The following is a 23,736-nucleotide window of genomic DNA, read 5'->3' as shown; positions in this document are numbered from 1 at the left end:
GGATCTAGCTGTCAAAGGACGGCTGGGCTCCTCAGGTAGACACTGTTTCTATGCCAAAGCTGCTAGAAAAAAAAAAATCTACAGAGAACAAAAGCTCTTCTCTTGAGGTAGAGGACATGAATTGTCAAACCCATTCGCCTTAAATTATTAATTAGTAGTCAGCTCAAATAAAAAGAGAACCATAACCCTCAACCCCCCTTCTCCCCCCACCACACACACTTTGGAATTAATGTTTCACACGCGACAAATAAGATCCCTCCCTGAAATAAGCTGCTTGACGCCAGAACAGCTTTGCCACTTAACATGCGATGGCAGAGAAAGGAAAACCAGCCTGTGTATTTGAAGACAAAAGCAAGTGAAAAAGCTTCTCGCAAACTTGCTCGTTCCTGTTCTGTACCTATCTTGAAGGAAAAAGATTTAAATAGGTCTCATTTGAATCGCATCCCCAGGAGACGAGGACCTGAGCTGAGCTATCCCACCTAGACTCGATGGCTTGTTTCTCAACTGGATTCCTGGCAAGCAGTTGCCACAGACAGGTCAAGCAAGTCCACAACAGAAGCCTGCCCTGAAACCGCAGTGTCCACGGGGCACTCTGAGAGGGTGGAAAAGGGCTGCTTGGGAACAAGACTAAGTTTTGGTAGAGTTAATCCCATGGGGCACCCAGACAGCACTCAAATTCATCCTGGCAATACCCAGCGAGGGGAGGTCGTGCACCAACTGGGGGCCCCAGCAAAATAAAGAAGTTTGGCTCTATAACTCTCCAACTACTAAACAAAATTTTTTCCTCCTGTTGTCTGACTGTGAAAGTGATGCAATATTAACATTATACAGGAACTTGTGAAATCAGAACTGTCCAGCTGGACAATTGAAATGTTACTAAAAATGTCACAAAACCCAACAGGTTATATGATGTCACTAAGATAGCGACAATAAGCTGTCAAGTGACACTAGCAGCCTTGAAAGGGAGTACAGCAAAAGCAATTAACCCCTTTCCTAATTGATAACTTTGGAATCAATGGTGCTGTTTATTGGCATTTGATTGTATCACATTCACATGCATCTTACCTTTTGTATTTTGCTTTTTAGACATCTCAGCGTGTTTGCTCTAATGTCCAGCTATATACAGGAGGGGGAAAAAAATAGAGTCCTCGCCCTTGGAGCGACGTAGCTGGCAGTTGCAATTCACACACCACCTTGTATCAATGCGGGAAACGGCAGATATCTAGTTTGGGATGGCAAAATCCCAGCTGCGAGGGCAAACAGGGTCTGGAGTTGTCAGAAATCTGCTGACAGGCCAGCAGAGCACTACAGCTCCTTCCTCTGAAAAGCAACTTCTTGTCACGAAGCCTGACTGCAGCAGTTGGTATTGGTCTTTTCAGGTTCTGAAAAAGAAAGAAGAAAAAAAAAAAGAAAGGAAATAAGAAAATTGCTACTGTACTAGCCAAGGCATACCCCAAGCCCCCAGCTTGTCAGAGCCGTCTTGCTCATGCTTTTTAAGAGTAAAATTTTTATTTTGTTTAAAGGCGTGGTGAAACAACTAGCCAGAAAAAAAAGCAACATTAAATATAAAGCAACAAGATCCCTACAGACTTGGTATGGTTTCAACAGGCTTAATTCAAAGCTACTGTAAGACACTGTCACTTAAGCATGCAAGCGGTAGAACCAGGGAGGTTTGGAACGCATCACAAAAAAACCATTTACACAAATGCCAGCATTTACGGATGTAAGAGCCATCAGACAAAGTGGACCGAGAGCACGGTTCCTATGCTCGGTGACAACACTTGTGACAGCATGAACTCTTAGCCCTTTTGCGTGTTAATGCAACCAGCATCCCAGGGAAGGCAAAATTCACTTTGCTGCCAGCACCCAAAAGCATACAAATTTTAAATGCTTTCTCTGCTTATTTCAACAGAGCACGAAACACAAGCCTCCCCCACCAAGGCAGTGCAGGGGCAGCTCCGTGTGGCATTACATACGTGTATTTTCCTTGCGCTCCCAGCACTCCTGCTTTAAGGAGCCAGCGAAAGCAGGGGCGGCAGGCACCACATCAAGTACGATGACAGGTTAAACAAAGAACAACAGGATACACAAGGTAAGGAAACAATAGGGACCTCTCTGCCACGGCAAACCCGCCTAACCCCAAGGAAGGATCTGGCCCCCATTATAAAACCTCAAAACCCTATTCACAATGGAGTAGGGAAAAACACAAAAATTGCCATTTCAACATGTAAAACGCAGGTAACTGAAGATGCAAAATATTTTTGTAAACATCAGGAGACCTTGTACATTTTAGCAAAACCCACACGCTCTTGAAAATGAAATGACAGCATTGAGAAACACGCATCTAATCTGCTCCAGAATTAATTACAAGTTCAACTTCCCTCCACCCCGATGATCAGGATTATTTTTAGGGATATGGTTTACGAGTCTGAGGAATGCAGCAACGCTCCTGCAACACAAGAACCGGCAACACTGCCCCAGGGTTCATCGACAGGGTCCTAATGAGCCTATTTTGATTTAAAAATAAACGTCTCCTATCATCAGAATTTTCCTTTATTAGCTACACAGGAGTTCAAAACTTATTTCTAACCAGTGACTCTAGCAATCTAAACCTGAGACAGAGTCAACGCTCGCTGTCTGCGCAAAAAAAGACTGTGCAAAAGAATTTTTTACCTGCAAACAGCGTCCCAAAACGAGAGGTGGTTACAAACTCCTGCCTCGCTGCCTTCAGCTCTCTGAATTAAATGCCTTCATTCGTTTTGATGCCTCGAGGCACTAAATACCACCTCATAAAAACTGCGGCATTTGAAACTCTGCTCAAAAACACAGAAGCCGGAGAATTTAGCGAAGGATTAAGCTGCCGTATCGGGATGTGAGCGGCCCCCGAGCTCGACGCCTGGAGACTGCCGGCAGGTCGAGCTCTGAGCTCTGCCAGCCGTGCTAGCGTGGCCGATGTGCTTTGGTTTGCACGATTACACCCAAGTTTCACTTCCCTGCCTGAGTGCTTTGTGTCCACGACCAGGAAACGCTCTGCAGGCAGCGCAGCCGTCCAGCTGCCGGGAACCTCCGGTACCTCCTGTGATTTTAAGATAACATTGGGGTTGCGGAGAAGGAAAGCGCTCACACACTGACCTATGATACCAGAGTTAGATGCCTTCAGTATATATTGCTCGGAGTTTTAAAAACAAACAAACAAGAAACAAACAAACCGCAAAACTGCTTTAGAGTCATCTTTATAATTTCATTTTTTAAATAAAGACGAGCATGCTTTAATCCGGAGGGAGCATGGAAATACACAGGTACTGACGAAAGCCTGTAACATCACACTTGAGAGTACTTTACGTGAACTCCCTCAAGTTGTCTCAAACTTAATTCATGAAACAAAGGAACACTTAAAAACTGCCTCTGCACGTACATCCCCGAAAAGAAAATAACTGCAAGAACACTTCATTCAGACAAAGTCTAGAAACAAGCTGTAAAAAAAAAAAAGTTGCCAGTAGAGAAGTTGTCAGGAAATCTCAAAAAGCCTGAAAAACACTACACCTTATCACCCAAGAAATATACTTTTACCCACTTCAAAGGAGAAAAATAAACAGTAATTAAGTCTTGGTGGGGGAAACAAACAACATACAGCAGGTTCTGAATTACTTTTTGGCAAGCTAAATTCCAAGCACAAAAGTAATAAAATAATGGACTGGAAACAAAACCCCACTGATATATCTGATGAGTATGAAATGGCAAATCTTTACTCCTTGATGATGCAATTAATATTTCATCTGATATACCCTGTGGTAAGAATCTAGAGCCAGACAGTCAAAAGCAGCTCCGGCTCGTGTCAGAATCGGGGTTCAGGCTGCTGCATGACCTGCCTTTAACTCCGTGTCTCTCACGGCAGATCAGCTGGAAATTTCAACACGGCTATTAGCTGGGAACCTTAAACAGGTCGGCTCGAGACGGCTGTAAAACACACAAGCATTTTTAAAACCCAAGCGGAAATTTCAAGACTGGTAAACCAGCAAAAGTTAATGTAAACTCAAATAAACTCATTATAGGGGGTGAGCTCCTTCAGATAAGGGCCATATAAGGCTTATATAGCACACTATGTGTCTATAGAAACAGTAAAGCATCAATACAAAAACGTCAAGAAATCTACCTGCAGGATTTCAATAAAATATTGCAGTTATAACAGAATTGACGGGGGAGCAATATAACCCATAGAAACCCAACTCCCTCCTGTTATGGACAGAGCAACCAAACTCCTCCCAGAGCTGCCAGCGTTCAGCTGACAACATAAAACTTTTCCAAATCACACTGGAAACACACTTTATTGTTAAATGCACAAATATCAGCATATTCCATCTAATTTAGAAAGAAAGAAAACGTTTGAAATTTTACAGACAGCAAGTCAAAAAAGAAATGACTTCTAAATCCCCCACCCGTAGTGTTAGCTTGCCATGCTATTCTTGCTCTGTCTAGACGGATTATTTCAGTAAACTTTCGGAACTCGATAGCTCCCTATTTGAAGGAAAAGATGATAAACAGTGAGAAATTCGTCTGGATTTTTTTATTAGTCTATGGAAGATGCTTTTGCTGCGAAATCTGGAGTTCTGAATAATAAATAAATCTGCTTCTTGGGAGGGTTTTTACCACGGTTGTTTTGGGATCTCGGGCAGGCGGCACGGTGGGCTGTCCCCAGCCACCACCTCACGCCCAGCTGGAGCATAATTCACACTGTACAGTAGCATCTGGCTAATTGGCTTTTGAGTTAAGTAGTCCCTTACCAAGCTATTTTAATCTTGTTGATCAAGCATGTAAGAGTCGTCTCTGTGAGTACACACAACAGCATTTCGGTAGAATAAATTGTCCTGTTTGTAATTTATAATCATTCTCAAATAAAAATCCATTTTCCAAGACTCCAGCACCTCAGAGGACCTGGGTGTTTACCTACAGCACTGGACCCCCCCCTCTGTAACACACTCAGGCAAGAAGAGAATTAACTCAATTTTACAGTGTGTCCTGGAAAAAAAAAAAAAAGGCGACAATTACACTAGAAATTCAGGAACTCATTCTACCTGTCATGGAACACAACTTGGAGGAGCAGGTTTAATATGCCCACTGTACACAGGAACACACTGACACCCCAAATTTCTATTGCCTTTGCTGGGTGCCACCAGCCCCGACTCACGGCACAAGCACAGCCTGTTTTTTCCCAGACCTCCACTGAATCCCCGGGGAATTTATGCAGCACTGAAATCCTGAGACTTAGAGGTTTTTCGGCAAATACCTGTTAAGTTACAGCAGACCAAAATAAGCCTGTTCATCCCTCATGTTCAACAGATGCCTCAGTCGTTTCTGTTCGAAGAACTACATTTTTTGCCCTGAAACAGACCACGAAACACATCAGGCCAACACTTTAATCAAAGCCAGACAGCTTTATTACCCCGCATCTGAAAAGAAGGAAGCGCACCGTTCAGCAGCAAGCACGGCGCAAGCCTGACTGTAACTTGGGTTTGGGGTTTTTTTTTCCCTTTTTTTCCCCACCCTCTCAAATCGAGACAATCGGGTTTTCAGAAGCTCCCTCCACCAAACAATGGCTCGGTCAGAGCACGCGGGGAAGGAGGAGCGTGGCCTCCTCGCCTCTCCGAGCACAGGTCTGGGAAGGTCTTACGCCAGCTCCCACAGCCAAATCCCTGCCTGCACAAAGCAGCTTCTTTTTCTATCCTGGACAAGTCCTTTCATGGTACTGGATGACGGATCATAAAATTGTACAATACAAAGAACCATTTTAGGATTTTAAAAAATAGTTTCTTAATATCACTCTTGGGGTTTGGTTTTGGGGTTTTTTTTCAGTATTTCCTCAGGAATGAACTGAACATTTAACCTCAGGGATAATTAGCTGTCTATATTCTGTTTAAATCCACACATTTATTGTTCTTTCACCAAATGCATTATGCAGAGCACGACTGGGCATTAGCTATTCTCAAACATCTACCTCTTATAAGCTAATTGTGTATCGTTTTGCAGCACAAAGAAGTAAAACTAGTATTTCAGGTGACAAAACACTCCCATATCTATTCTGATGATGTTACAACACCCCAACCGGTGTGCTTACAAATACTTAAACAAGATAAAAGAGCAGACCACCGGGTTTTGTGTTCTTCAGGAGGGGGCTTCAGTGCAGGATTCCTGGTCTGACGCTGTTTTCCATACTCACTTTCCAGATGAACAGGTACTGGGAATTGCTGGTGGGATTTCTGACACTTTACACAGCGATGAAAGTGGAGCAAATCGGCAGAAGTGAAACGCTCTTGAGTTGGACATCAAATTTTGCTCTCCTGAGGCAAAAATCTCTTTGCACTTTGTCTTCTGGTCCTCTCTCCATCCAGTCAAAGCTTTCCCTATCCCTTCCTAAGCAGCCGGCCCGGGAGGAACAGCTGCAATGGAAACTCGCACATGTATGTTTGTCCTGTGTAATTTTGCGTGCATTGCTACTATTTTTAGATCATATTTGCCAGCGTTGTGATCTGGAAGAGTCTCAGTGACTTGCCAAGAATTGTTTCATATTTAAGAGGATGAACACGTGTCTTTCAGATTACATTTTACTTTTTATCAAAGTATCCAAAAATCAGACGCTTTTGAAAAGAAGGAAAAAATAATGGCAAATGCAGCAGAAGATGACACCTTTCATTGCCCCACTTGAAGTGGTGAAAAAATCCTTCATCTCCCCCAGTTTAAATGGGGTGAATGGGATTACTGCAGTCCTGCTAGAAACCTTCCCCTCTCCCTCAGCTTTTTCTTTGGTTATAGCTAATCTCCAGGTCTGATATCCCAAGAGAGAGCTTGAAAAGATCATTAAAAATAAGGCCTATATTTGAATCGCCAGATCTATTATATTTTAAAAATGCAGTACCTATATATCCTCTTCAGATTGCAAGTCACCTTTAGAACTCCTTTGTCCTGAATCCAACAAGAATCTTCTGCTTAGGGGTTGCATGGCTCAGAAAAATCATAAAATATTTAAATGCCCCTTGAAGAGTAAGCTCCAATTAAAAAAAACCCTTATGCATTAGACAATTCCTGCAAGAGGAGTTCAGTCTGGCAAACCCAAAACAATGGTAACCTCAGCAGACATCGCTATGGCCACGTATATGTGATATACAGCAAAATAGCTGCTGAAGCCAAACACAACTTTCATGCAGATCGGGTCTGACAGTTAAGACGGGCTGCATGGGCTTTGCTGGCCCAGCACGCATGAACTACATTATTAACAGAGTATTGCAATAAAAGAAATAAACACCAAGGCCCCAAGCACCAAGTGCATAGAGCAACACCGTACGACAGTGGGAGAGCAATACGGATCCGAGTGACACTTCAGCACCCAGCGGGGATGTCCCACACTCCCCAACCATTGGAAGATCTAGCAAGCTGGCAGTACAGAGGGAGAGGAGAAGCTGCAGTGCTGTCAGACCCATGCTCCTTCCCCTCCACCTTTCAGGAGGCAGCGACAATACCGACCGCAGGCACTTCTGGGGAGATTCTGCCTTTACTCCTCAACCTGAGCGCAGGCATCGCCGTGCTCCCACACTTGCCCGGGACAGCCTATAAGGGATGCCAGAAGCTCGGTGCCAGCTACAGCCATGAGGACTTAAGGAGCTCTCACACTACACAGATGCCTGCTTCCCTTTCGGCTCTACCAGACCTCCTTCAGGTCCCAAAATCTCCTGGATTCAGGCCTGTTCTCCATCTGGACTGCATAATGGGGCACCCCCAGCTTGTGTGAGCAAGCCCTGCTTAGAAAGCATGAAGTCCCAGAGCCAAACAGTACGGCAAAACACTCCACACCCTCTACCTGTAACTTTCAAGGCAAACGGCCTCAAGATCTACAATACCTCCAAAGAAAGACATGGCAGCCAGAGCTTTCCAATGGAAGCATCCAGCAGGAAACACAGCACAAAGTTAGTGAAAAGTAGTCATCATAAAAAGCTAAAAATCATGAAAAGAGCTGCCACGCTCTGGTGGGACACTGAAGCACATCCCACAGGTAGTCGGCAGGGAATTTTCTGTCGGTTGTTCCAAGTTTACCTCCCCTCAAGTAACAAAGGCTCCACTCAGAAGCTTTTGTTTCTGTTTTGGCATCTCAAGCTCCTCTGATGGCCCGATGATGGCAAGCTGCTTTGCAAGAGAATTGATCTGACCTTCCCCCCTCCACAGAGGATCATTATACCCAGGGATGACGATTACACCAGGGGAACCATTAAGGCACCCTCAGAAAGAAATCCCACATCCCTCTCAGGATTTTCTCCCCTCTCCAAACCGAACAAAATCCTATTCATTGCCTTCCTTCCTATGGAACCACGGTGTAGGGCCTGTCTCTGTGGGGAAGGAGGCTTCACAACTTCTCTGCAACAGCTCCCTCTGCGGATACATTAACGCCTCTTTCTGCTCCCTCAGGAAGCTGATCATCGAGCACAAAACAAGAACAGTACCGATGAGCACCCACGGGGGGGGAAAAGAGTGGGGACCAGGCACTGGAAGCCACCTTCTAACTTACTGCTGGCTCACTTTCTCGTGGAGAAAAACCTGAGTGAATAAGGGGGGTGGGGGGGGAGTCAAGCTTTAGGTGTGCTAAAGACCACAGCCCTGTGGAGGTATGGGGAAAAATAACATTGCCCTCTTTGCAACACAGCCTGCTTTTCACCACCCTCATTAGTTAATTATTTGTGTTACAGTAAGAACTAAAGGCCACACACACAGCAAGATCTCCAAGCACACCGGGAGAGGATTCCTGCCCCTGGGATTTATGAGCCGGGTCGGTACAGGAGAAGAGGCACGGCAGAGGCAGGGATGGAGGACAGCGGGTGGAAGCAATGGGCCAGCTGGGCTGTGTACGTGTACCGGCTGCGGCATAAATAATGTATTAACACTCCGGACCCTCTGCTCCCCCCATGCAGCCAGCCGCTAGCTGCACCCCCGCCGTGCCCCCCCACCCCCTTGACCCCACGAAAACCCCACTGCTCCACCCAGTCCAACCCGCAAACCCCCTTCTGCAGCCTCCCCTGGGTCCCCCACTGCTCCCCACCACCAACCCCCGTGGGCCCACTCCCCGGCCGGCCTGCACTAGCTGCCCCCTCCCCATCGCTTGGGGGGGGGGGGGCACTCCTCCTCATACCCTTCTGCTACCCAGGCCTTCTCCCAGCCCCCCCTCACCCCATCACTGCCACCCTCCCCTCCCAAACCACCCTCTCCCGCAGAGGGCACCCCCTTCCCCATGTCCCCCTCGCAGCCCACCCTCCAGGCTGTTCCCTCCCCCACAGAGCAGCCCCCGTACCCCTCACAAAGCCCCTCCCGACCCCCCGTACCCGTCGCAAGGCCCCTCCGGCCCTCCCTTCCCCTCACAAGGCCCCTCACCCCCCCCCTTCCCCACACGGGGCCCCTCCCGCCCCCCCTACCCCTCACAAGGCCCCTCAGCCCCCCCTTTCCCCACACAAGGCCCCTCAGCCCCCCCTACCCCTCACAAGGCCCCTCAGCTCCCCCCCCCCTTCCCCACACGAGGCCCCTCCCGACCCCCCGGCCCGGCCCCCGGCTGCGCCCTCCCCCGCCGACCACCCTTCCCCCCGCCCCCTCCCCTCGCTCCCCCGGTCCCCGCGGCCCACGGGCGCCCCGCACTCACCGGCCGTGGACGGTGGGGGCCTGCTCGCCCCTGCCCGCCGCCGCCGCCGTGCCCCCCCCCTCACCTCAGGCCGCCGCGATGCACCGGGGAGGGGGGCGGGGGGCCGCGGCCCGGCAGGAGCCCTCAGGGCCGCGTCAGCCAATCGGGACGCGCTCACCGCTCGGTAGCCAATGGTGGCGCGGGAACGCCGCAGCGCGCCCGCCCTCCTGGAGGACTCCGCCAATGAAAGGGCGGGGAAGGCCCGGTTCGGCCCGCCCTCCTTCTCTTCCAGCCATTCAGGTGCGACGCGGGGGCCGGGCCGAGCGCTTCTGGCCAATGAGGGGGCAGAGCGGAGCGCCTGGGCGCGCGGGGACGCGGCGCGGGGCGAGGAGGGAGGCATCCCGCCAGCCAATGGCGAAGCGGCCCAGCCGACTCGACTGCGAAGGCCCCGCCCACTCCCGCCTCCGGGGCGCGAGAAGGGCGTGACCACTCTCCGCCAAGAGCCAATTGGATCCGGCAATGCCGAAGCCCCGCCTCCCCGCCCCCACGATGGGCGGAACGGGGCGGGGCGGCGGGTGCCGAACGTGGACGGAAACTGCCGAGAGCCACCGCCCTGCAGCGGAAACACCCGAGTGCCCTCCGGGAAAAGCCGAAGATGAGGAGCGATGCGGAGGGTGGCTGAGCTCAGGGGTCCGCGGGTTCGCGTCCCCGCTCCGCCCTAACCGCCCCCCGCCCCGCTTTACCCCCGGGGGGCACCGGGGCTGCCACCCGTGGAAGGGCTGGCGGGTTCTTCGTCCAATGGTCCACGCAGATCTTGGTTTGCACAAGCCGATGTGCAACGGTTCTTCACCCAAGCCCCCCTCCATTGCTCCGCAGCCATCCCTGGGCGACGGTGTATCACCGACCCCGCGCACGCCTTGCTCTGCTTTGCGGTCCCTGCCGCCACGCGCTGCAAGGATGGAGCGAAGGAACGAAGCAGCAGCAGCAGCGAGAGGGAAACCTCCGTGTTTACAAACACCCCCCCCCATGGTTCTCGGGTCCCCCGGCATGGCGGGGGCTGCCGGTGGTGTCACCCCGCCGCCGCTCTCCTGGGCCCCGCCAGCTCCTCGTAGGCCTCCTGCAGCTCGATGAAGCGTCTCTCGGCCTCTTCGGCACGGTGCCGGTTGTGGTCCGGGTGCCAAACCTTTACCAGCTCCCGGTAGCTCCGGTGCACGTCTTCGGCGGAGGAGCCGTCCGGGAGGCCCAGGACCTAAGGACGAGAGGGATGCGCTGGCGTGGGCTGTAGGGACCCTGCTGGCCCCCCCCAGGGCCATGCATGGGGCTGCATGTGCCTTCAGCAGCTGGAAGGGACCCCAAAAAGGGTGTTTTCCCCCTCCACGGCATGGGAACAGCCAAATCCCGTGGATCCTCCCAGCACAACATCCCACCGCGGCATCCCCCCTCCAGCCCGGCTACCCAGCGCTGCATCCTGCACCTCGTACGCCCGCTGCTGCCGCTCGCTCCAGCTGCTCGGTTCGAAGCTGGCGCCGTGCTCCCGCGCCGGAGAGCCGCCAGCGAAGCCCAGGACCTCTGCCAGGAGCCAGCTGGCACGGAAAGGCAGGAGCGGGAGCTCGGTGGCGGCACGGAGCAGGGCCGAGAGGGTGCCCAGCACCCCGACGGCGCCGAAGACCCCGCGACAGGCGAGCGGGGCGGCGAAGGCCAGGCACGCCAGCCCCAGGTGGTAGAGCCGGGCGGCCAGCCGGGGCCGCGGCATCCCACGGGGCTTGTAGCGCCGGTGCCGCTGAGCGGCGATGCTGGCGGCCAGGCTGGCGGGCAGCACCGCCAGCACCCGGCCCTGGAAGAGGAGGGAGGCGAGGAAGGCTGCGGCCAGGATTCTGGGTGCCTCCGCCGTCTGGTCACCCACCGAAGAGACCAGCTGCACCCCCAGCCCCACAGCCAGGGGCTGCGCCAGCAGCGCCGGCACCCAGGGCAGCCCCAGTGCCGCCACCAGCCCGAAATATATCCCCACCATCACCTGCCCCGCCAGGCGCAGGGGGCTAAGGGCCGGCACGGTCCTGCCACGGTCCCCGGGCACCCCGGTCCCGTTGGCGGCGGCCACCCAGCCGGGGAGGTGCCAGAAGTCCCAGAGCCACCCTCCGCCGAAGCCGCCCAGCGTCAGCATCCAAAGCAGCGCATGGCTGTCCCGGCCCAGGTAGATGTGGTGCAGCCCCAGCGGCCCCCCCAGCACCCACAGCCCGTAAGCCACCAGCAGCCGCTTGGCCATCCTCCCCCCGGCTGCGGCAACCGGCTCGGCGGGGCTGCCCTGGGGGTCACCGCCCCGGCGGGCATCGGCACGGCCCCGGCATCCGGCACCCTGCGGGATGGACAGTGCAGTCAGGGACCCCAGGTCGTGCCGTCCCCCCCGCCGTGCCAGACCCCTCCAGTGACCTGCATGCCCACCCATGGCTGGTGCATGCCCCACCGGGGTCCCACGTGCCCACCCAGAGCTATTGCATGCCCACCCAGCTGCCATGTGCCCACCCAGGGCTGGTGTGTGCCCACCCAGCACCCTGCGTGCCCACCCAGGACCTCCTGTGCCCACCTAGGGTCCTGCATGCCCACCCAGGGTCCCCTGAGCCCATCCAGCACCCTGTGAGCCCACCCACGGTCCCGTGAGCCCACCTGGGGCCGGTGCACCCCCTCAGCCCCCCAGACCCCGTGCCGGCGGGGTTGCAGCCCACCCTGACCCACCTCTCCCTGCGGAGCTCCCGGCGACGCCGCTCCCCCCGCCAGACTTTGCCCCGGCACGACACCGGGCAAAGGGCACGGCATCGGCATCGCCACGCCGGTGCGCGGAGCTGGGGGGGGACGGGGTGCCCCACACCGGCACCCCAACCCCGTACCGCCTCCCAAGGTGCAGCTGGCCCCGGCATGCCACGGCGCCTGGAATTGGGGTACCCGCTGCATGGCGGATGCAATACACCCCCCCCACCCGGTGCAGGGGCCCCCCCGGGACTCTCCGCAGCCCCTGTTTGCTCAGCCCACGCCGCCGCCGCCGTGTTTGCAGGGATTAACCGGCTGCCGGCCGCCAATTTGGTCTCATCCATTATTAACAGCCCCGCAGCTGCCCTGTGCGGGGGGCTCAGCCCCCGTTAGCAGGGCCTGAGGGGCTGCAAACCACCCCCCCCCCAAGCTCAGCACCCCCCAGGTACTGCGGCCAGACGGGTTTTGGGGGTGCATCACCCCCCGCTCGCTGCGGCCGTGGGGCTGGATGGGGACCCCTCCCTGGGTTTTAGGGGTGCAATGGGGCAAAGCTCTGTTTTGGGGGGGGGGGAGCTGAGAGTCCAGGATGGCTGTGTCCCTGGGGACCCCCCCTAGGATGCCAGTGGGGTGTGGGGGATGCTGGTGGCCCCCCCCACCCCAGCTCGGCTGCTCGTCAGTGCAGGCTGACAGCGGCCCCCCCCGCGCTGCCCACCCCGCGCCTGGCTGCCTCCCTGACAGCGGGTCCCAGCGGACCCCAGCCCACGCTCTGCTGCCCCCGAGCCCCATGCCGGAGGGGGGGGGAACCAGCCCCGCCAGCCTGAACGGAGGGTGGGGGGGCACCCTGGCTTGGGTGGGTGCTGGGACTCCTCACCGGACACCCCCCCCCCCTCCCCAGGACTCCCCCAGGCTGGTGGGGGGCTGCGGTGCCGTGCCCCCCCGTTTCAGGGCAGGATCGATATGGGGGTGGGGGGGGCAGGGGTCTCGCAGCCTGATCGATTCCTTTAAGTATCTAGATTTAAAAATGTCAAATCTGCCTTCGGCAAGAGGGGCCGGCGGTCGATGGGGCGAGGGGGGGGCCGGAGCCCCCCACGGCAGCCTCAGTTTCCCTGGGTACCCCCCCAAAACGCGGAGCTGGGGGGCTGCAGGGGAACCCCTAGGGCGTCTTGGGGTGCCCCAGCCCGGGGTGGGGGGGGTCATGGGGGGGCTCCCCAGCCCCCCACGAGCACCTGTTTGCGGGCGTAATTGGCGGCATTGATCAGCCCCGGCCACCAGCGTTTAAGGCATCGATTTTCGGAGCCTTCCCGCGAATTGAAGCATCTGTCACCGCCCGGGCGCACGGGGACCGCGGCCGGGGACACGCAGGGACCACGGCGGGGGCCGCATCCCGCTTACCCCTCCCTGCAGGCAGTGGGGTCGGAGGCTCCTCGGCCTCGAGCCGTCCCCTCTGGTCCCTGTGTGTGGCTGTGCACAGCGCTGGGGACACACGTGTGTCCTGACGCATGTGTGTCCTCATGCACGTGTGTCCTCATGCACATGTGCCCTGATGCACATGCATGTCCCGATGCACACGCATATTGCAATGCACACGCATATTGCAATGCACACCCGTGCCCTGATGCACACGTGTGTCCCAATGCACACACACCCCCCGATGCACGTGTCCCCCCATGCACATGTGCCCTGATGCACACGCATGTCCCGATGCACATTCATATCCCAATGCACACGCGTGCCCTGATGCACAAGTGTGTCCTGATCCACGTGCATGCCCCGATGCACACGTGTGTCCTCATGTACATGTGCCCTGACGCACACGCGTGTCCCAATGCACAAGCATATTGCAATGCACACGCATATCGCAATGCACATGCGTGCCCTGATGCACACATGTGTCCCAATGCACACACATGCCCCGATGCACGTGTGTCCCCCCATGCACATGTGCCCTGATGCACACATGTATCCCAATGCACATGCATGCCCTGATGTGCACATGTGTCCTGATCCACGTGTATGTCCTCATGCACATGTGCCCTGATGCACACGCATGTCCCGATGCACACGCATATCGCAATGCACACGCGTGCCCTGATGCGCACGTGTGTCCCGACGCACACGCCTGCCCCGACCGACCCCCCCTCTCCCAGCAGGAACACGAAGCGCTCCCCCACCCCAACACCCACCCACACGCAGGGACACGGGACACACGCGTGTGCACACAAACGCGGCGCCACCGGCCCGCGCACACGCGGCTGCACCGCGCGCCCCTCCGCACGCCCGGCTGCGCCGCACACACGCTCACACTCACGCTCGCACGCCAGGGCTTGGAAAAAACGGGCCGCGGGGCTGTTTGAAGGCATCCGGCGCCTTCCCGCGTGTCACGCTGCCTTGTCAGTTTGCTGGTAATTAATGCAAACGCCGGGGCCGGAGTCCCTCCGGACTCGTACATCACTGCCAGCGCCGGCTGCGGCACGGCCCCGGTACCCAAGTGCTGTTATTAGGGGAATTTTATATGTATTAGCTGTTGATGCACATTAATACATTAAAAATGTCAGCGGTGGAGGCCAGCTAATTGTCTGATTTAAATGTCTATTTGTCAGCGCCCGGCTCAGGTGGGCATGAGGCGAATCTGCAATGAGCCCCCGGCCCCGCCGGTGCGGGGGGCAGCACCGCAGGGGGGGGACCCCCGGCACCCCACGGCGAGGCTGGGGGGGGCCCGTGAGGCGGGGGGACCCGGGGTGCTGGCGCGGGGGGCCCGGGCAGGTGGCGGGGGGGGCGAGCGGGACCCCCGTGCCCCGGCCAGCCGCCTAATTGCCGCCCGGCCGGGATGGATTTCTCCGCCTGACATCCTCTGCATCCGTAATAAATGCCGCTTGTCCAGAGAATTAATCCGGGCCGGCCCGCAGCCATCCATCTCGGCAGGCGCCGGCATGCCGTGACGGACGGCCCCGCAACCGGGCCCCCGCTAGCGCGGGGGGGGGACAGCCGGGAGGGGATGTAAATCCCCCCCGGGATCCCCCGGCCTCCCCTTCCCGGGGGATGCCCCCCCCCTTGCCAGAGATGGGTGAAGGGCTGCCACCGCTGTGGTCCCCCCACGGCTGAGACCCTGCAGCTCATCACAGCAGTGGCCCAGGTGCAGCCTTGCCCCCCGCTCCGTGGGGCACCCGCAGCGGGATGGGGGTGGCAATGTCGGGGCTGAGCCCTGGTGCAGGATCCGGCCCCACATGTGGCAGCCCCCACGAGCGGCTGTGGGGTTGGGGCTCAGCACCATCCCGGGGGGGGGATGTGGGGAACTTGGGGTGCGGATGAGACCCCCACGAGCAGCTGTGGGGTTGGGGCTCAGCACCATCCCGGGGGGGGGATGTGGGGAACTTGGGGTGCGGATGAGACCCCCACGAGCAGCTGTGGGGTTGGGGCTCAGCACCATCCCGGGGGGGGGATGTGGGGAACTTGGGGTGCGGATGAGACCCCCACGAGCAGCTGTGGGGTTGGGGCTCAGCACCATCCCGGGGGGGGGATGTGGGGAACTTGGGGTGCGGATGAGACCCCCACGAGCAGCTGTGGGGTTGGGGCTCAGCACCATCCCGGGGGGGGATGTGGGGAACTTGGGGTGTGGATGAGACCCCCCCCAGCACTGCTCAGCCCCGGCGCGATGTGGCTGCCCCTGGGTGGGACATCCCACCCTGTCCCATCCCATCCTCATCCCGTACCCCCCCCGCTCACCATGTCCTGAGCCCCCCACTGCTGAGGGGCAGCCGGCTCCAGCCCCCCAGCCCCCCCAATCAGCAACCTCCCAGTTGCCTCCTCACCAATTAACAGCAGAGGCTAATGAGCCGGGCGGGGGGACAGGAGGGGAGGTCTGGGGGTGCTGGGGCAGAGGGGTGAGGACTGGGGGGCACATTGGAGACCGGGTGCCAGGGGTGAGCTGGCCAGGATTGGAGCCCACGCTGGGGGGGGGAACGTGGTGGTGGTCGTCCCCCCCGGTGCAGGCGATGCTCTGCCCACTTGGCTGCTTCTGCCACCCCACGAAAGCTGTCAGGGGGCACCCGAACAGCCCCGGTGCCCCACGGTGGGTGCCGCGGTGCCGTGGGCTCCATCCAGGGGTGACGCTCCCAGCACCAGCCCCACGGTCCTGGCACATCCCACCCCGGCCTCGCACCGGGATCCTAACGGGCATTTCACCGCAGCAGCACCCAGCCGGCATCACCCCCAGCCCGGCCTCGCAGCCCCCCTCCCCAGCACCCTCCCCCACCCCCCACCCCCCCCCCAGCTACTGGTTTATTGTCGCCGTTCAAGGACAATTTTCATCCAATTTGGGCCGGCCCGGCGGCCCAGCTTTATTGCAAACATGCCCTGGATGAAGCGCGCAGCGCCCGGCCGCCTCCAACCCATCTATATTCATTTGCACAAGGCTCCCTCCCGGCCTGCGCGGCCGGCGCTGACACGCCAATCCGTCTGCCATCCCGGCACACCACTGCCGTGGGGAGGGAAATGTTTGGCGAAGCCATGAGGAGAGGAAAGGTGACGTTCCCTGGGCACCAGGAACCACGCACCGGCACTGGGTGCCATGCACCGGCGCTGCGTGCCATGCAGCGGGCGCTGGGTGCCATGCAGCGGGCGCTGGGTGCCACGCACGGGCGCTGGGTGCCATGCACCGCGGGCGAGGAACCACGGACCAGCACCGTGCACGGTGCGCTGGGCATGCACCGGGTGATGCTGGGGCTCAGGGACCGAGCGCCGGGGCCGTGCCGGCGCTGGATGTGACCCTGCGGGGCTGCACGCCGCTGCACGAGCCGGTGGGTCCTCGGGGGCCGCGGAGGCAGATGGCGAACGGGGAGTCGCCGGACGGCTGCACCGAAGCCCCCCTCCCCGTGCCGGCGCTGCCGACCCGCCTGGCTGCTGGGAGGGGGGGCGGTGGGGACGTTGGGGCCGCAGCGTTATGCATTTATTCATGCTCTGAGCCCCGGCACCGCAGCTCTGCCAGCCGCCTCCAGCCCCAGCGGCTCGCGCCGGGCTCAGCTCCCGGCTCTGGCCCCGGAGCCGCTGGCTCCGCGGTCGGGGACGCATCGGTCCCCATCGGGGTGGCCCACAGCATCGTCCCGGGACCTGTTTGGGGGGCAGCGAGAGCAGCCAGGATGGGGAAACTGAGGCACGGCTCAGCACCGGGAGCCATGAGGGATCGGGGACACCCCCGCCGTGGCTGCTGGCACGCCATAGGGGCTCAGCGCCGGCGCTGGGCTCGCAGCCCCCATGGATGGGGTTGAGCCCCTCTGAGCCCAGCCGCCCCCCACGGCAGCCGGGCACCGGATCCAGGCCCAGCCTGGGAGCCGCGGGCAGGATCCGGCCCTGACCCCCCCATCCTTCCCTGTCTCCCCCACGGCTGCTCTCGCCGGGGCTGACCTTTCTCGCTGCTGCCGCTATTTTTACCCCCAGCGTTCGGTTCCCCCCCCTCGCCCCGCTGCCGGCAGGGCTGGGGACAGCCAGGACCCCCGGTGTCCCCTCGCGTCCCCTCACATCCCTGCAGCCAGGGCCGTGCCACCGGGCACGAATTCCCCACCAGCCCTCCGTGCCGGCTAATTAGCACTCGGGCTTCCCCTCGCAGCCTGACTAATTAATTCACTGTTGCTGCTCATTAGGATCAGCCAGTGAGGGGGTAGCGGTGGCGGGACTCCGGCGTCCCTGGCACCTGGGGAGCAGGATGGGTGGCATCGATGGCACCCGGACCCCGTCCCCGTCCCCACGGGGGGCGAGCGAGGGAGATGCTCCAGCCGCCGTAATTTGTTGCACAAACATTGCCGGGTTTTTCAGGATTGCATTGATCCTCCTGCATAAAGGGCCCATAAATCCATCCAATATCCCGGCTGATTGATCGCCGCCCTTTGGAGGGAGCTGGCCAGGCCTGCAAATTTAAAAACTATACGGATAAATTACACCCGCGGTCGCTACAGTGGGAGCATCTCCCCTGCCTGTCCCCCCCCCCCCGCACCCCGGCATCCATATGCACACGCATGTGGCATGTACACACATGCACTGAGCATGCACACACACACACGCAGAGCGTACACACGCGTGCAAAGAGCATGCACACAGCATACATATGCATGCACACACACGCACACAGCATACATATGCATGCACACACGCACAGAGCATACGCACAGAGCACACACACACGCACAGAGCGTACACACGCATGCACACACATGCACTGAGCATGCACACGCACATACATGCACGCACACACCCCTACGCACCCCCACTCACCCCCCAGCTTGCACCCATACATGCACACGGACACGCAGGACCGGCCGCTGACACCGCAACGACACGCGTGGACCCCCCCCCACAGACACGCGTGTCCAAAGCCACCCATGGGCCCGTCCCCACCCCGGTGGCTCCATGCAGGGGGACGCCCTCGGCTCCCACTCCCCCACGGAGGGACCCGAGGTGTCCCCGGTGCGGGGCAGCACCGGTGTGGGGGGCCGAGCAGAAGGGCCGGTGGCTCTTGCCCGATTTCTCCTCTTTTTCCCTACTATTTTTCCAATTGCCGGGAAGCCGCAGGCGAGGGGCCGGTGGCAGTGGGGGAAGCGGCTCCTCTCCCGGGAGCGCAGAGGGCAAGACTTCATTTTGCATAACGGAGCAAATTCAGGCAAGATTTGAAAAGAGCAGCCGTAAATCAGCTCCCAGAGCACCGGATCCGCCGCGGTGCTGGGAGCAACCGGGGCTGGATCCGGACACCCCCAGCAGCCCCGGCCTCATGGGCACCTCGATGGCAGCTGGGGGGACCGGAGCCCCCCAGGGACGGGGGTTCTGCCCCTATTCCGGGGCTGGGAAGGGACCACGCACCCCAGCAGACACACACCCCCCCCCCCCCCGATCTGGGGGTGTGCGATCGGGGTCAGCCCTGGGGAGGGGGTCCCCAAAACCAGACCCGCGGCCTCCAGCCTGCCCGACCCCTGCGCGGAGCTGTGTCAGCTTGGGGGGGGGGATATCCCTGTGCACCCCCCGCACCCCCACACCCCATGCCACGCACACCCGTGCACCCACCCCCCCCAGACCCACCCCCCCCCCGCCTCGCACCCGCACCCATCACCCCCCCCTTGCACCCACACAGCCCTGCCCCCCCCGCACGCTCACACCCACCCAGCGCCGTGCACACGCACCCCCCCCCCTTGCACACTCACCCCCCCCCGGCCGTGCACCCATCACAACCCTGCACACCCTCCCCTCCCCGTGCCCCCCCCCCCCCCCCGCTCTCCCGTCCCTCCCCACCGCCCCCCCCCCGCCGTGCCCGGTGCCGTCGAGCGGGGCGGGCGGAGCGGGGCTGCGGGCGCGGCGCGGGGCGGGCGGCGGCCCCGGCACGTGGCTCCCGGCGCCGCGGGCGGCAGGTACCGGCGGGCACCGGCGGCGGGGGGGGGGGCGGAGGCGGGATGGGGGGGGGGGGGGGCTCCGCCGCGGGCCCGGGGCTCCGCGTCCCCGGGGACCCCGAGCGGAGTGCGGGGGCTGATCCCGGAGAACAGCCCCGGGCGGTGTTGCCCGGGGCCGGGGCCGGTCCCGCCGGTGCGTACCGGGGAGAGCGCGGAGCGGGGTAGCGGTGGGGCCGCTCGGGTGCCGCTCCCGGGGGAGGGAGGAGGGGGGGGGTCCCGCTCCCCGGGGTGCTGCTCCCGGGCAACTTGGCGAGAAGTTGCCCCGCGTGTCGCGGCGGCTCCATCCCGGCTCGGTGCCGGCTCCGGTCCCGGCTCCATCCCGGCTCGGTGCCGGCTCCGGTCCCGGCTACCAATCCCGGCTCCATCCCGCCGCCATCCCGGCTCCGGTCCCGGCTCCATCCCGGCTCTGGTCCCGGCTCCATCCCGGCTCCGGTTACATCACCAGCTCCAACACCGGCTCCGGTCCTGGTTGCATCATCGGCTCCGGCCTCGACTCCAACACCGGCTCCGGTCCTGGCTGCTGCAGGAGCTCCGGTCTCGACTCCGTCCCCGGCTCCGGTCTCAGCCCCTTTCCCGGCTCCGCTCCCGCCTCTGTCACCGTCTCGGGTCCCGGCTCCACTCCCGGCTCCGTTGGTGGCTCCACTCCCGGTTCCATCGTCGGCTCCGGTCTCGTCCCCTTCACCAGCTCAAGTCCCGGCTCCAGCCGCAGCTCCGCTCCCCTCGCCAGCCCCAGCCCTGCTGCTGTGACCGTCCCCGTGCCTGTCCCTGTCCCTGTCCCTGTCCCCAGCCCTGCTGCTGTTCCCACTCCCATCCCTGCTCCCGTCCCCACTGCCGGCTCCAACCCCAGCCCCTCTGCTGTGACCATCCCTATCCCCATCCTCATCCCTGTCCCCATCCTTATCCCTGTCCCCATCCCCGTCCCCATCCTCATCCCCGTCCCCATCCCTGTCCCCATCCCCATCCCTGCTCCCGTCCCCACGCCCAGCCCCGCTGCCGGCCGCAGCCCCATCCCGCTCCATCCCCGCTCCCATTCCGGTCCCCGCCGGGGCGTAAGGCTCAGTGGGCGGCTGGGTGCCGTCCACCCCCCCCGGCATCACCATCGCTCCCAAGGGCGAGGAGGACCTGCTGGCGCTGGCCGCCTCCCGGCTGAGCCGCAGGAAGCGGGTGGCCGGGGCGGCCGTTGGCGTGGCCATGGTGCTGGTGCTTCTGGTGGCCATCCCGCTGCTGGTGCACAGCTCCAAGGCGGCCGCGCACTACGAGATGCTGGGCAGCTGCCGCATGGTCTGCGACCCCTACCCCGGCCCCGAGCTGCCCGCCGCCTCCCCGCCGCCCTTCCTGCCCGGCGCCAAGGGCGAGCCGGGGCGCAAGGGCCGTGCCGGCGTGCGGGGTCCCCCCGGACCACCGGGACCACGGGGGCCACCGGGCGAGCCGGGCCGGCCAGGGCCACCAGGGCCACCGGGGCCGGGTCCCGGGGGGTACATCCCCTCCTTCTATAGCCCCAAGATCGCCTTCTACGCGGGGCTGCGGAAGCCCCACGAGGGCTACGAGGTGCTGCGCTTCGACGATGTGGTCACCAACGTGGGCAACTACTACGAGCCCTCGAGCGGGAAGTTCACCTGCCCCCTGCCCGGCATCTACTTCTTCACCTACCACGTCCTCATGCGCGGCGGCGACGGCACCAGCATGTGGGCCGACCTCATGAAGAACGGGCAGGTACGAGCCGGGGACGGCACCCCTGCGACAGCTCCTGCCGCTATCCCCGTGCCCCCCATCCTGCTCCCCCCAGCCGGTCCCTCACCCCGTTCCAGCCCGGCTCCTCCAGCCCCGGTTTCTCGGTGCGTCTCCGCTGGCTTCTCCAGCCCCGCTCCCCCTGCCTGCTGCCCCTGCCTGCTCCCCCATCCCAGCTTCCCCCATCTGCTCCCCCATCTTGGTTTTCCCATCTTGTTTCCTCCCATCCCGGTTTCCCCATTCTCCTTTCCCTTAACCTCAGTTCCCCCATCACTGGTTCCCCCCATTCCTGATCCCCCATCCCAGCTCCACCCATCCTCACCCCCCATCCCCAATTGCCCCCACCGCAGTCCCCAAATTCTGTTTCCCCCATCCAATTCCCCCACCCCATTCCCATCCTCTTCTCCCCATCCCTCTTCCTCCATCCTATTTCCCCCTATCCCTGATTCCCCATCCCTGCTCCCCCCACCCACCCAGTGCTCCCATCCCCATCTCCCCCCCATCCCGTTCCTCCTCTGGGACCATGGATGGGGTGACTGGGGGAGCCACCCTGCTCCCGTCCCTGCCATCGCCTCAGCCTCGGGGACACGAAAGCCCCATCCCCGGGGCTCCTGCCGCAGGGGCAGGGGGGACACACTCCCCCAGGAGCGCCGGGCTCGGAGCCAGTGGGGAGTGGGGTCTGTCGGGGCTGGCTGGGACAGCCGCCATCACCGGAGATAACCGGCTGTGCCCCCCAACTGGGACAGCCACCAACACCGGAGGGGGCGGGGGACGGGGACAGGCTGTGCCCCCCCAACTGGGACAGCCACCAACATCTGGGGGGACAGGCTGTGCCCCCCAGCCGGTCCCTTTGTTCATGGAGGCGTAGCCCGGCCAGCAGCTCCTGCACCGCCTCGCCCCGGATGCTTCCCATTTATTATGGGAGAAACAAGGATCGATCCAGCGCGGTCGATGCCAGCTTTGCCACCGCCCCCCCGCCCCAGGAGCTGCCCCCACCCCCCCGGGGCATCCCTGGTCCCCAGGGGCAGCACAGGAGTGTGGGGCAGGAGAGAGCCCTGGGGTCCCACAGGGTCCCGGGGGTCTCCGGATCCGGTCACCAGCAGGTCCTCGGGACCGAGCACTGATGGTGAGACCCAGCTCCGACAGCCGGCCTTGGGTGGCCCTATCCTGCGGGACCCCGGGGTGCGGGAGGGGCTCTGTCCCTGTCCCCTCCTGTCACTGCTGCCGGCCGGCAACATTTAGGGAGCCGGCGGGGGGGGGAAACGCTGGCTACCTTGCCCGGTTCTGCCGCAGACGGGCGACGTGACCTTGAGCGGTGATGGACAGAGGGGCTGAGCAGGCTGGGGGGGGTCCAGAGCAGCTCAGCCCCCCCATTCCCAGCCCCACACCCCACTCCCAGGCTCCCTCCCCAGGGATGGCGGGGTGGTGGGTGGGGGGATGTCCCTGACGGCCGTGCCCCCCAGGTGCGGGCCAGCGCCATCGCGCAGGACGCGGACCAGAACTACGACTACGCCAGCAACAGCGTCATCCTGCACCTGGACGTGGGCGACGAGGTCTTCGTCAAGCTGGACGGCGGCAAAGTGCACGGCGGCAACACCAACAAGTACAGCACCTTCTCCGGCTTCATCATCTACCCCGACTGAGCCCACCCACCGCCCCCCCAGACCACCCCGGCGTGGGGACGGGGCTGTGGGCATTGGGGGGGGGGTGTTTGGAGGGGGGGTGTCCCAGCTCCCGCTGGTGTGACCGTCCCCCACGACAGCGATGGGTGTGATGAGACACCCACGAGGACACACGTGCCTCCCCCTCCACCGCACGCTGCCCCACGCACCTGCACCACCCCCCCCCCGAAATCACCCCCACGCACCCATCGGTGTCCCCCCACCCCCGCATGCCAGCACCCCCAAGGGTGTCGGGGTGTCCCGCTGCTGTCCCCGTCCCCGCGGCCGATCGTTGGGCTCCCTGTTCCCCCCAATAAAACACTCTGGGTTTGGATGTGCAGCTGCTGCCTTCGCCTCCCCGGGTGGGGGGGGGACACGGAGGGGACCCTTGGGGAGGGGGCTGTGCCACCATCGCTCCTTGGCTGTCCCCGTCTGTCCCCTGTCCCCGCAGCGGTCAGGGGCTCCGGGCCACTGGTGGGGACCCTCAATTGTCACTTTCCCACCCCCCCACGCCGTTCCGGCTGCCACC

The 23,736-nt window shown here is 60.7% G+C and overlaps 3 protein-coding genes across 6 annotated transcripts in view; 1 reads left to right on the top strand and 2 right to left on the bottom strand.

The window, feature by feature from the left end:
• SPATS2 (spermatogenesis associated serine rich 2) overlaps positions 1–9,803 on the bottom strand; it is a 31,409-nt gene extending 21,606 nt beyond the window's left edge. For 2 of the 4 annotated variants that reach the window (XM_075049626.1, XM_075049630.1), the window contains exons 1-2: positions 9,671–9,803; positions 1,066–1,382 (exon numbers count right to left, since the gene is read on the bottom strand). In XM_075049626.1, coding sequence (XP_074905727.1) covers positions 1,066–1,090 — 25 coding nt within the window. In that variant the 5' untranslated portion in view covers positions 1,091–1,382; positions 9,671–9,803. Of the gene's footprint in view, positions 1–1,065; positions 1,383–1,976; positions 2,005–5,284; positions 5,379–9,670 lie in introns of all 4 variants that reach the window. The other 2 variants (XM_075049628.1, XM_075049627.1) reach the window with 2 other exon arrangements.
• A 915-nt stretch (positions 9,804–10,718) lies between these two features.
• DNAJC22 (DnaJ heat shock protein family (Hsp40) member C22) lies at positions 10,719–11,912 on the bottom strand. Its single transcript, XM_075049648.1, has 2 exons — positions 11,124–11,912; positions 10,719–10,898 (listed from the first exon to the last, which is right to left on the bottom strand). Exons 1-2 carry the CDS (start codon positions 11,910–11,912, stop codon positions 10,719–10,721), a joined length of 969 nt encoding a protein of 322 aa, XP_074905749.1.
• A 9,097-nt stretch (positions 11,913–21,009) lies between these two features.
• On the top strand, positions 21,010–23,189 carry C1QL4 (complement C1q like 4). Its single transcript, XM_075049661.1, has 2 exons — positions 21,010–21,531; positions 23,010–23,189. Exons 1-2 carry the CDS (start codon positions 21,010–21,012, stop codon positions 23,187–23,189), a joined length of 702 nt encoding a protein of 233 aa, XP_074905762.1.
• The last annotated feature ends 547 nt before the right edge of the window (positions 23,190–23,736 follow it).

This window comes from Buteo buteo, chromosome 17 (assembly GCF_964188355.1).
Source record: "Buteo buteo chromosome 17, bButBut1.hap1.1, whole genome shotgun sequence".
NCBI classification, from domain to species: Eukaryota; Metazoa; Chordata; class Aves; order Accipitriformes; family Accipitridae; genus Buteo; species Buteo buteo.
The sequence above is the reverse complement of the archived record's forward strand: the minus strand, read 5'-3'. Positions and strand labels throughout refer to the sequence as shown.